Below are 12,532 nucleotides of genomic sequence, written 5' to 3'. Positions count from 1 at the left end.
CACTAATGCTGCTGAGTCAGGAGGTCGGTAAAAGGAGCCAATTATTAAACTAGCTTGGTTGTTGAGTATAACCTCCACCCATAATAATTCATGGGAACTATCCACTTCTATTTCACTGCCGGATAAACTACTACTAACAGCGACAAACACGCCGCCACCGGTTGCGTGCAATCTATCCTTTCTGAACACCGTCTGTGCCTTTGTAAAAATTTCGGCAGAATTTATCTCTGGCTTCAGCCAGCTTTCCATACCTATAACAATTCTAGCTTTGGTGCTTTCTATCAGCACTTGAAGTTCTGGTACTTTACCAATACAGGTTCAACAGTTTACAATTACAATACTGATTGCTGCTTGGTCCCTGCATGTCCTGACTTTGCCCCGCACCCTTTGAGGCTGTTGCCCTTTCTGTACTTACCTGAGGCCATCTAACCTAAAAAACCGCCTAGTCCACGCCTCAGAACCCATGCTACCCATGCAGCCACATGCTGTGTGTAGTGGACTCCTGACCTATCCAGCGGAACCCAAAACCCCATCGCCCTATGGTGCAAGTTGAGGAATCTGCAGCCCACACGGTCGCAGAACCGTCTCAGCCACTGATTCAGACCCTCCACTCGGCTCTGTACCAAAGGTCCGCAGTTAGTTCTGTCAATGATGCTGCAGATGGTGAGCTCTGCTTTCATCCCACTAGCAAGACTGGCTGTCTTTACCAAATCAGATAGCTGCCGGAAGCCAGAGAAGATTTCCTCCGATCCATAGTGACACACCTGTATGCAGAGACTCAGGTGTAGTTCCTTCTCACTCTTGACAGGGAAAAGAAAAGAAATAACAACAAAAACAACAACTACTACTACTACTACTACTACTACTACTACTACTAATAATAATAATAATAATAATAGTAGTAATAATAATATTCCTGTTAACTTTTCACCATCTTTTACTTGGTTTACTTTTACTAAATAATCATTTTGAGATTTATCATCCCATTCTACACAGTAGTACAGATATTGCTTGCATCAACTTTCACATTCTGCTAGCAGAAATGTTTAAAATCTTCTTTCTTTTCATTCTGTCCTTTGAATTTAAATTCTTAATAGCTATGCATTATTTTTATATTTGACAGGTGGCAAGAATCCGAGGGAAACCAAAACATAATATGTCACTTAGTACTTCATGTATTATTGCAAATGAACCATTGACAAAGACTGTACAATATGATGGTGTTCGTAAAATAATCATGTCAAGTCAAAAAACGAGGTTTGTTGTTCTCAAGCACTTGAATTGCAAGAATTGTCAAAACTGAATCCTAATTCCCATTTGTGTGATTTTCAGGAATGCGCTGTCCATGAAAATGATGGAAGACTTGATTGCAGGCATCACCTGCAATCAGAATGACCCTTCTCTCAGGTGTATTTTACTGTATGGAGAAGGACGGGTGTTCTCAGCTGGCCACAATTTGAAAGAACTGGTATGTCAAAAACAGAAATTTATGGATTAATTACTTGCTTGTGCCTTCAATTAATAGCTGACAATAACTGTTGCAGACAAGCAAAGATGGGTCTGAATTCCACCATGAGGTTTTTGCAACCTGTTCTCGTCTGATGCTAGGCATCTTACAGTGTCCTGTGCCTGTCATAGCTGTTGTTCAAGGACTGGCTGCTGCTGCTGGTTGCCAACTTGTTGCCAGCTGTGACATTGCAATTTGCTCTGATAACAGCTCCTTCTCAACTCCAGGGTAATATATATAAATTTTATACCAGTATCTAATAAAGGAAAAAAGATAAAAACAAAAAAAGGAACTGGTATATTGTGAAAAAATTCTCTTAGTTATAAATATAGTATCAACTAAGCTATATGAAAATGCTTTGATTTTCTTTAATTCTGGAATTTGGCACAGTTTAATTTTTTAAGATGTCATTTTTTCGTCTGTGCTTACCTGCATTACTTTCCCACTCTCCACAATAGACAGCTTTTCCATTACAAGCTGAGTTCATAATAATACAGAATTTATTGTGTCTGTTGTGAATAATCATGATGAGCATCCTGCTATAGTAATTAATTACTAAAAAAAATGAGGGGCACACCACAAAGGAGTTATTTAAATGGGATGGAAATCACTAGATGAGATTTACGTGTACACACAGACAAATGATTACAATTTCTGTAAAATCAAATGACTTATTCAAGAAAAAGAGCTTCACAAATTGAGGAAGTCAGTAATGTGTCGGTCCACCTTTGGGCCTCATGCGAGCAGTTATTCGGCTTTGTATTGATTAAAAGAGTTGCTGTATGTCCTCCTCAGGTATATTGTGCCAGATTCGCTTGCATGCACGAAAAATCTGTGACATGTAATATTAGATTATTACATGATAGTTCTTTAAGCCTTGAAGTTATTTACCTCCTTTGGAGCTATTTACCTTGTCTTCTTTTTGAAGTTATTTACCTCCTCTTCTTCTTTGAAGACAATATTACGGCCCCCAGCTTGCTCTGCCTAAATTTCTTCCTTCTCCAAAGTATTACAGATACTGGTAACACAGATAGATAGATCAGGTGAAACAAGGAATTGGTAAATGTAACTGATGTCGTACTATAACAGTTAGTGTATTTAACATCATTAGTGATCTAAACAGAAATCCGTGTCTTCTCTCTATTATACACTGGAAAAGACAGATAGTACAAGGCTGGTGAAAGATCAACATTTACAAACATGAGAAAATTAATGTTCTTCATCTTTTCTTGCTTGCCCCACAGACTTGATTGCTGTGTGGGCATATTGCATTTTAATCTTTGCCGTAAACTAATTAGGCAGATGAATGGGTAAAAGTAGACAGAAAAAATAAAACATATAGCCTTGTAGGTGAAGCAGCCTAAGTTCCAATACAATATCTCAGGGGGACATCCAATAAATATATCAACAATGCCAAGTCAAATAACTGCTTGCATAAGGGCCAGAGATGGACCAATACATTATTGACTTGTACAATTTGTGAAGCTCTGTCTCTTGAATAAATCATCCAATTTTTCAGAAATTGCAATCATTTGCTTGTGAACATGTTCTTCACATCTAGTGATTTCCATCCCATTTAGATAATTCCTTTGTAAATGAAACATATCATCAAAACATTTGCAAAAACTCTGTATATAAATGAATTTTCTGTGCTTGTTTGCAGAGCAAACTTTGGAATATTCTGCTCTACACCTGGAATTGCTGTTGGTCGTGCAGTGCCAAAAAAAGTAGCAGCACACATGTTGTTTACAGGTCTTCCTCTTTCAGCTGAAGAAGCTTTAAGAGCAGGCCTTGTTAGCAAAGTTGTTCCTGCAGAAGATCTAGGTATTTATCTAACGGTGCATTTCTCTTAAAAGTCAGTTTCATCTTTTTGTCGAACATATTTTTCTTGTTGTCTCTGTCAATATACAGGGTGTTACAAAAAGGTACGGCCAAACTTTCAGGAAATATTCCTCACACACAAATAAAGAAAAGATGTTATGTGGACATGTGTCCGGAAACGCTTACTGTCCATGTTAGAGCTCATTTTATTACTTCTCTTCAAATCACATTAATCATGGAATGGAAACACACAGCAACAGAACGTACCAGCGTGACTTCACACACTTTGTTACACAAAATGTTCAAAATGTCCTCCGTTAGTGAGGATACATGCATCCACCCTCCGTCGCATGGAATCCCTGATGTGCTGATGCAGCCCTGGAAAATGGCGTATTGTATCACAGCCGTCCACAATTCGAGCGCAAAGAGTCTCTACATTTGGTACCGGGGTTGCGTAGACAAGAGCTTTCAAATGCCCCCATAAATGAAAGTCAAGAGGGTTGAGGTCAGGAGGGCGTGGAGGCCATGGAATTGGTCCGCCTCTACCAATCCATCGGTCACCGAATCTGTCGTTGAGAAGCGTACGAATACTTCGACTAAAATGTGCAGGAGCTCCATTGTGAATGAACCACATGTTGTGTCGTACTTGTAAAGGCACATGTTCTAGCAGCACAGGTAGAGTATCCCGTATGAAATCATGATAACGTGCTCCATTGAGCGTAGGTGGAAGAACATGGGGCCCAATCAAGACATCACCAACAATGCCTGTCCAAACATTCACAGAAAATCTGTGTTGATGATGTGATTGCACAACAGCGTGCAGATTCTCGTCAGCCCACACATGTTGATTGTGAAAATTTACAATTTGATCACGTTGGAATGAAGCCTCATCCCTAAAGAGAACAATTGCACTGAAATGAGGATTGACACATTGTTGGATGAACCATTTGCAGAAGTGTACCCGTGGAGGCCAATCAGCTGCTGATAGTGCCTGCACACGCTGTACATGGTACGGAAACAACTGGTTCTCCCGTAGCACTCTCCATACAGTGACATGGTCAACAGCAACTTCTCTGACAATGACATTAGGGTTATCGTCAACTGCACGAAGAATTGCCTCGTCCATTGCAGGTGTCCTCGTCGTTCTAGGTCTTCCCCAGTCACGAGTCATAGGCTGGAATGTTCCGTGGTCCCTAAGATGCCAATCAATTGCTTCGAACGTCTTCCTGTTGGGACACCTTCGTTCTGGAAATCTGTCTCGATACTAATCCATACATCAAATGGGCATCTGCCAACTCCTCTTTTGTAAACATTGCAGTGACTGCAAAACCACGTTCGTGATGAACACTAACCTGTTGATGCTACGTACTGATGTGCTTGATGCTAGTACTGTAGAGCAATGAGTCGCATGTCAACACAAGCACTGAAGTCAACATTACCTTCCTTCAATTGGGCCAACTGGTGGTGAATCGAGGAAGTACAGTACATACTGACAAAACTAAAATGATCTCTAACATGGAAATTAAGCGTTTCCGGACACATGTCCACATAACATCTTTTCTTTATTTGTGTGTGAGGAATGTTTCCTGAAAGTTTGGCCGTACCTTTTTGTAACACCCTGTATTGGCTAATAGTATTTGTCTTTGGTTTTTCACTTAATGGCAGAAACTCAGGTTTGTAGTTTTGATTAATTCATATCTTTCTGTAATTATTCTTATCATGTACTTCCCAGAAGAGTGTATGAAATAGGAAAGTGAGGTTGTCAATGAAAGCCAATAGGTAATACTAAGTTAAGATTTATTACAATAGTACAGTAGTAACAACTGAGTATTGCTGTCTTGAGAATAGACATCACTTGTGTTTCTGCAGCATACCATAATTCACAGAACCATAAGTCATTAAAAAGATTTAGCTAAAAAATTTTTACAGCTCATTAATATTAAATAGTCAAGACTGATTAAATGATGGAAACTAAACAGGTTCCTATTTGTCCTGGAGTGGGACCAGTTGTGTTTTGGTACAATGGGTTTCACTCCATACGTGAACTGTCACCCAGCTGATATGTATGGCAACTTTTACTTTACAAATATCTTATGGTCTCCATTCTTGATATAATTTGCTGTAGTGGACCTGCTATGCAGTGCCACTAAACCATGACATGCCCTCTTCACAATGGGCTTTTTCACATTTCGCACGGGTGGGTGAAAGAGAGCTTCAATCTATTCAAGCTACTAAAATGACATAGTCACTTTTGTCATAACTCCTCTGTGTTACAACTGAAATGTTTCCTCTATACATAATTTACAATTGTGAATGAAAACAACCTCTCTTAATTTGTAGTGCACAATAGACCACACCATGTGTTGATTTACTGATTGGACATTTCAGACTAACTGTTCTCATGTATGTTCATGAATTGTTCTGGTGTTTACATTATCACCTGTGCACTTTCTTGAATGATCTCCAAGACACTGCTAAGCCATGCCTCCAGTCCGTAAGCAGTCCTCTCCAGCAGATGGAGATGCTTGCTCACCATTGTGCCTTGTCCATGTTCTGCACCAACATCTTTGATGTCCATCTGCATATGTGGCAAACCAGAGCACACACAGTGGGATGTCCCACACTTAACAAGCACATAATCAACATTTACAGTTTCAGTGAACATCTTTTTTGACCAGATTGGTTAGAAGTGGAACATGTTATTCCACAGAATCATCATGTTACACCACAAATGTCCTTACTGAGATGAAAGATGTTGTGTAACTCAGCTTACTTGTCCAATTACAAACATTGCATATTTCAATTAACTAGTGGTATATTTTCTTTTCTTCTTATGTAGGTGTATCTTGTTTCGTACATAGGTATATCTTATCGCACAAGACAAGATCAGTAAGTGGTGCCGAAATGCTGCACCCATGAATCTCATGACATCTGCACAGAACAGCATGCCATTTCCAACATGCAGGGTTGCTCTTGCCTTAATTCTAAAATGCAATGATGACTAAACTTCACAATCATCTTTCTTGTTTAGAACGACATACGAGTGACCTATCATTTCACTTGAAATTACATGTCACACTTCAGTGATTCAAAGTATCATCACTGCTCAGGTAAGTCTATTAGCCATTGACTGTTTTGGAGAACACTTCTACAACATGATGAACTGTCAACGTACAAGTTCCTACCTCTGTAAGAGCTGCACGTACCCCTTTCTCTGTGGGCAGATACCACACAAATACCTTTTTATCTTTGTGGATGAGTCTATCTGTATTAATTCCTCTATACAAAAAATGGGTCAGGTCATTCCATATATGGAGTCACCTGACCAAGGATTATATTGTCCCTTCCATGAGTTCACCTATCATTGTCCTCTCCAATACCTATGTAAAATTGGGTATGCCCCATCTTAAATCTTTAACAGTGTGCACAGCCTCTGGTTCTTATATTTATGCATCTCAGTGACAAAGTTTCTCTGTAGCATATTGACTTCCAGTAAATACTTGTCAGTGATTGTCCACCATGGATCTATTCATTGCTACTAAATTATGAGACTTATCTGTAGTCTTTATTATTAAAGTGATCACATTCTGCTACATCAGAGAACAATGCAAAAGTACAATACTGAGTGTTTACCTTCGTGAAACATTTTTTTTTTTGCTTTCTTTCTATAGATAAATGCTCATCTCAAGTTCTGTTGGGGATAATTCTTAGTTTACCATTAATTTTTGTTTAATTGTCTTGATATTTATAAGGTAAGGCTTATCTGCTTAATGAATCATCAATCCTTCAGTGTTATACCACTGAATGTAATATACTAATAACTATAGACCTTTTATTTCACTTCCTTAAATCATTTATTCATTAGAGCTCTCCCATCAAAGTTAATGCAAATCTTTTGTATTAGTTTGTGCACCAGTTGTTAAACAGTTCGTTGGCACTCCTTTATCAGACTTAGCTAACACAGCAAAACAATTGAATCATCAAACTATTACTTTTTCGCTTGCATGTTAGCATGTCACACTCCACATAGGTAAGGTTTCCTTTCCCTTCCTTTTCCCCCTGTTAATACGAGGGTTATTCCAAAAGTAAGGTCCGGTTATAAAAAAAAAAAAATCAAAACTAAAATGTTTTTTCAAAACAATTGTTTTATTTACATTCCTTACATCTTTATCTATTTTTCTACATAACTTCCATACTTATTTAAACATTTGTCACATCGTTCAACAAGCTTTTGAATGCCCATGTTATAGAAATCGGCCGCCTGTGACGATAACCAGTCCTTAACTGCTTCTTTCACTTCATCATCTGTGTCGAAGCGCTTGCCGCCGAGAAACTCCTTTAAGTAATGGAACAGGTGGAAATCACTTGGCGCCAGGTCCGGACTGTAAGGAGGATGGTCCATCTGTTCCCATCCAAATTTCTTGATCAGAGCTTGCGTTTCATTTGCAGTGTGGGGTCTGGCATTGTCATGCAACAACAAGATTCCAGACGACAAAAGACCACGTCGCTTATTCTGGATTGCACGTCGAAGTTTAGTCAGGGTATCGCAGTAGGCGGCTTTATTAATCGTTGTTCCTGTCTCCATAAAGTCGACTAACAATACTCCACGTCTATCCCAGAACACAGTCGCCATAACCTTACGTGTTGAGATTGTCTGCGATGACGTGTGACGCCATTGCATTGACTGACGTTTAGACTCTGGAGTGATGTGAGAAACCCATGTCCCATCCCCTGTGACAACATTGTCTAAAAGACTGTCACCTTCCTTATGATATCGCTCCAAAAAATCAAGAGCAAAAGCCATTCTTTTCATTCGTTGGGGCTCAGTAAGCAGCCTGGGAACCCAACGGGCACACAATTTGTGAAACTTCAAATGTTCAGACACAATTCTGTACAAAGTTGTTCTACTCACATTCGGAAAATGCATGTCTACGTCTGTAATAGTGAATCGGCGATCTTCACGAATTTTTTTGTCAACCGCATTGACTAAATCGTCTGAAATCACTGATGGTCGGCCACACCGTGGTTCATCGTGCACATTATCCCGTCCTTCATTAAAAGCTCGCACCCACTTGCGCACTTTACTGTCGCTCATTATGTTAGGACCGTACACTTCAGTAATCTGCCGATGGATTTCCGCCGCTGAATTGTTTCTTGCAGACAAAAACCGTATCACTGCCCTTACTTCACAATCGGCGGGCTGATCAATTGTCTTAAACATTGTAAAGTGACACTGTGAACTACACTCAGCAACAGTAACAAAGCGAATGGCGGCGTTTGACGCGCAAGGCTTGCCGGGAGTCGGCGCGCATGCGTGTTTTGTCATTGGCGCCAAATTTCAATAGTTACGGCGAATCGGACCTTACTTTTGGAATAACCCTCATACATAATATTGCTAACATTTAACACACATAAATATATATAATTGTAGTGAATACACTGCATTAAAAATGTGCTGCCATTACATAATAATCATACTATTTGTATCCTGTTTTGGTGTTTTTGTTACTCCTCGGCTTTTCCAAGAAAACAGGTTTTACTATCGCTGTGTGATGTGGTTTTGAGAAGGGTTCTGCTGTAGAAATTACTGATTGTGGAAAGAAGGAAGATAGAGTCAGTACTCATGTTGGAAAAGAAAGAAAGGAAAACTAACAGTAGGAGTGTTAGGGCCAACGAAAGACAAAAGACAGACTGCAAAGACAGACTGTTGTACCACCCCATACCTCAGGATCATCTCCCTGCTAGATTCTTCACTGAGATGCCAGAGGATGAAGAATGTTCAGTGTACCTTACAGAATGAACTTCTCCCTGCTTCATCAGCACTGGCCAGAAAATTGATTCTAATACCTCTCTGTATTGAGGTTGTAGAGAGTAACAACACGACTAAAAGAAATTGTTGTAAGAAGAACTAAATCTGAGCTCTGTATGTACAAGGTGTATAAAGTCCGGTAACACTTTCAGTTATTTATTGCGCAAGAACCAAACATTATGCACATATCATACATATGTCATTTTGAAGAGAAAGCCTGAAAGTTTTTTTCATGTATGATGCCACAGCATAGTTTGGTAATTTGCCAATAGTCAGTGCTAGTCGCAAACATGGCGATTTCAGGTGTGGAGCAAGCTTTATGTGTGCTGTTTCATGAAATGGCCTCCACGATCACCAGATCTTATTCCATGTGTCTTTTTCTGTGGGGATACATTAGAGATATGGTGTACGTACCACCTCTACCATGTGGTGTAGCAGAGCTCCGGGAGGGAATACGGGAAGCGACTGCCACAGTTGACGATGCCATGCTTGGACAAGTATGGCAAGAATTCAATTAACATATTGATGTCTGCCGGTTCACTCATGGTTTGCATATTGAATGTTTGTAAAAAAAAAAAAAAAACTTCCAGAGTTTCTCTTCAAAATGCAAAGTGTATGACATCTGTACAATGTTTAGTTTTTGTGCAATAAATAATTGAAAGTGTTCCCGGACTTTATGTACACCCTGTACTTGTTCACTTACAGTATTCAACCTCCGCTATAAAAGGTAATGTAATCCCAACCATTATTTTTATAGAAGGTAAAGAAAAGGTAAAAAATCCCTCATGGAAAACATACAGATTAACCTTTCAATGAATGAAGGAAATTTTTGCAGGATGTTTATTATGTTTTAAAGCATGTGTGAGTGACCATGCACACATAATCACACTTTAAAGGAGATCTTAAATCATTATGTTGCTTGTAGTCACTGTTGATTAATTTATTCTTACATGCTTAGATCTTAAGTAACATAATTTTACTGTTACTGTACACTTTATAGGTCCAAACAGAATCCTCATCCATTATATTTACCTCTAGGATAGGACAGCATTAAATGGATTTTGGTTAAAGATGACAGGGAAGAATGAGTACAAGAAATTTCTCCAGAGAAAATGAAATGTGGAGTACTGAAATAGTTATCTTGGACACCTGACAGGTGACAACCTGCCGAACCTGCAAAGATCACAGATTCTCCTGGGGATATTAATTTCTTTAACGTGTTGGTGTTGTATGATCCCTTTTCTTGATCAGTCTCCAGGTCTAAAAGAGTATTGCTTTTGGTCGAGGTATGCCTAGCATCATGAGGTGTCCACTGTCACATGGAAAAAATCTTGGTGGTTTCCTGCTTCAGTTTAGAACTAAAGTAATACTAAGTCATCAACCTGGAATACAGGTGTAATTCCTTTTTTACTGAATTTTCATATTCTACTTTCTGCTTATTTTTGTAAATTTTCCTTCACCGTATTCTGTAATTTTTCTGCTTTAATTTCTATTGAAGGTGGCCACTTAAATAACTTTAATAGTGGTCATCAGTGAAAGTTTTATTCATAATCTCTGCCTGTGGTAAACCTGCAGACATGTGGGGCAGCTCATTCAAAATAATTTGGAAGCTGGGAATCAGCTGAGCCCATGTGATATGGTTATTAGAAAAAATATGTTCTACAGAGGCATCCAATCTGTTTCATTACTTATTCACAAGGCTCATTGTGGGTGGGATTTTGAAATAATTAAATGTTTTATTCCTTGCCACACTATAAATTCTTTTAACTTATTGCCTATAAATTGTGGCCCATTATCTGTGAGCAGTTGGGAAGGCTTACCTGCTATTCTAATGTACTCTCTCAAGTTGACCTGGTCGGTAGGATAAAGTCTTATTATATACTTCAACCAACATTCTGTCAGTACAAAGATGTAAGTGACCCCTCCTTGACCTGTAGATAATTGCCCAAAAAATCAGCAGCATTTAAATTGTGCAATTCTTTTGTATTATTGGATGTAACTTACACTCCTGGAAATGGAAAAAAGAACACATTGACACCGGTGTGTCAGACCCACCATACTTGCTCCGGACACTGCGAGAGGGCTGTACAAGCAATGATCACACGCACAGCACAGCGGACACACCAGGAACCGCGGTGTTGGCCGTCGAATGGCGCTAGCTGCGCAGCATTTGTGCACCGCCGCCGTCAGTGTCAGCCAGTTTGCCGTGGCATAAGGAGCTCCATCGCAGTCTTTAACACTGGTAGCATGCCGCGACAGGGTGGACGTGAACCGTATGTGCAGTTGACGGACTTTGAGCGAGGGCGTATAGTGGGCATGCGGGAGGCCGGGTGGACGTACCGCCGAATTGCTCAACACGTGGGGCGTGAGGTCTCCACAGTACATCGATGTTGTCACCAGTGGTCGGCGGAAGGTGCACGTGCCCGTCGACCTGGGACCGGACCGCAGCGACGCACGGATGCACGCCAAGACCGTAGGATCCTACGCAGTGCTGTAGGGGACCGCACCGCCACTTCCCAGCAAATTAGGGACACTGTTGCTCCTGGGGTATCGGCGAGGACCATTCGCAACCGTCTCCATGAAGCTGGGCTACGGTCCCGCACACCGTTAGGCCGTCTTCCACTCACGCCCCAACATCGTGCAGCCCGCCTCCAGTGGTGTCGCGACAGGCGTGAATGGAGAGATGAATGGAGACGTGTCGTCTTCAGCGATGAGAGTCGCTTCTGCCTTGGTGCCAATGATGGTCGTATGCGTGTTTGGCGCCGTGCAGGTGAGCGCCACAATCAGGACTGCATACGACCGAGGCATACAGGGCCAACACCCGGCATCATGGTGTGGGGAGCGATCTCCTACACTGGCCGTACACCACTGGTGATCGTCGAGGGGACACTGAATAGTGTACGGTACATCCAAACCGTCATCGAACCCATCGTTCTACCATTCCTAGACCGGCAAGGGAACTTGCTGTTCCAACAGGTCAATGCACGTCCGCATGTATCCCGTGCCACCCAACGTGCTCTAGAAGGTGTAAGTCAACTACCCTGGCCAGCAAGATCTCCGGATCTGTCCCCCATTGAGCATGTTTGGGACTGGATGAAGCGTCGTCTCACGCGGTCTGCACGTCCAGCACGAACGCTGGTCCAACTGAGGCACCAGGTGGAAATGGCATGACAAGCCGTTCCACAGGACTACATCCAGCATCTCTACGATCGTCTCCATGGGAGAATAGCAGCCTGCATTGCTGCGAAAGGTGGATATACACTGTACTAGTGCCGACATTGTGCATGCTCTGTTGCCTGTGTCTATGTGCCTGTGGTTCTGTCAGTGTGATCATGTGATGCATCTGACCCCAGGAATGTGTCAATAAAGTTTCCCCTTCCTGGGACAATGAATTC

At 41.0% G+C, this 12,532-nt stretch overlaps 1 protein-coding gene across 1 annotated transcript in view; it reads left to right on the top strand.

Moving 5' to 3' along the window:
- Window positions 1-12,532, top strand: part of LOC126457737 (enoyl-CoA hydratase domain-containing protein 3, mitochondrial) — a 122,223-nt gene that overhangs the window by 58,390 nt on the left and 51,301 nt on the right. Inside the window, exons 2-5 of the mRNA XM_050094282.1 lie at window positions 1,124-1,257; window positions 1,333-1,468; window positions 1,545-1,735; window positions 3,171-3,331. Of these exons, the coding sequence (XP_049950239.1) occupies window positions 1,124-1,257; window positions 1,333-1,468; window positions 1,545-1,735; window positions 3,171-3,331 (622 nt within the window). The remainder of the gene's footprint in view (window positions 1-1,123; window positions 1,258-1,332; window positions 1,469-1,544; window positions 1,736-3,170; window positions 3,332-12,532) is intronic.

The sequence above is a fragment of the Schistocerca serialis genome, chromosome 2 (genome assembly GCF_023864345.2).
Source record: "Schistocerca serialis cubense isolate TAMUIC-IGC-003099 chromosome 2, iqSchSeri2.2, whole genome shotgun sequence".
Lineage (NCBI taxonomy): Eukaryota > Metazoa > Arthropoda > Insecta > Orthoptera > Acrididae > Schistocerca > Schistocerca serialis.
Note: the sequence above shows the minus strand (reverse complement) of the source record. Positions and strands in the feature narration are given on the sequence as shown.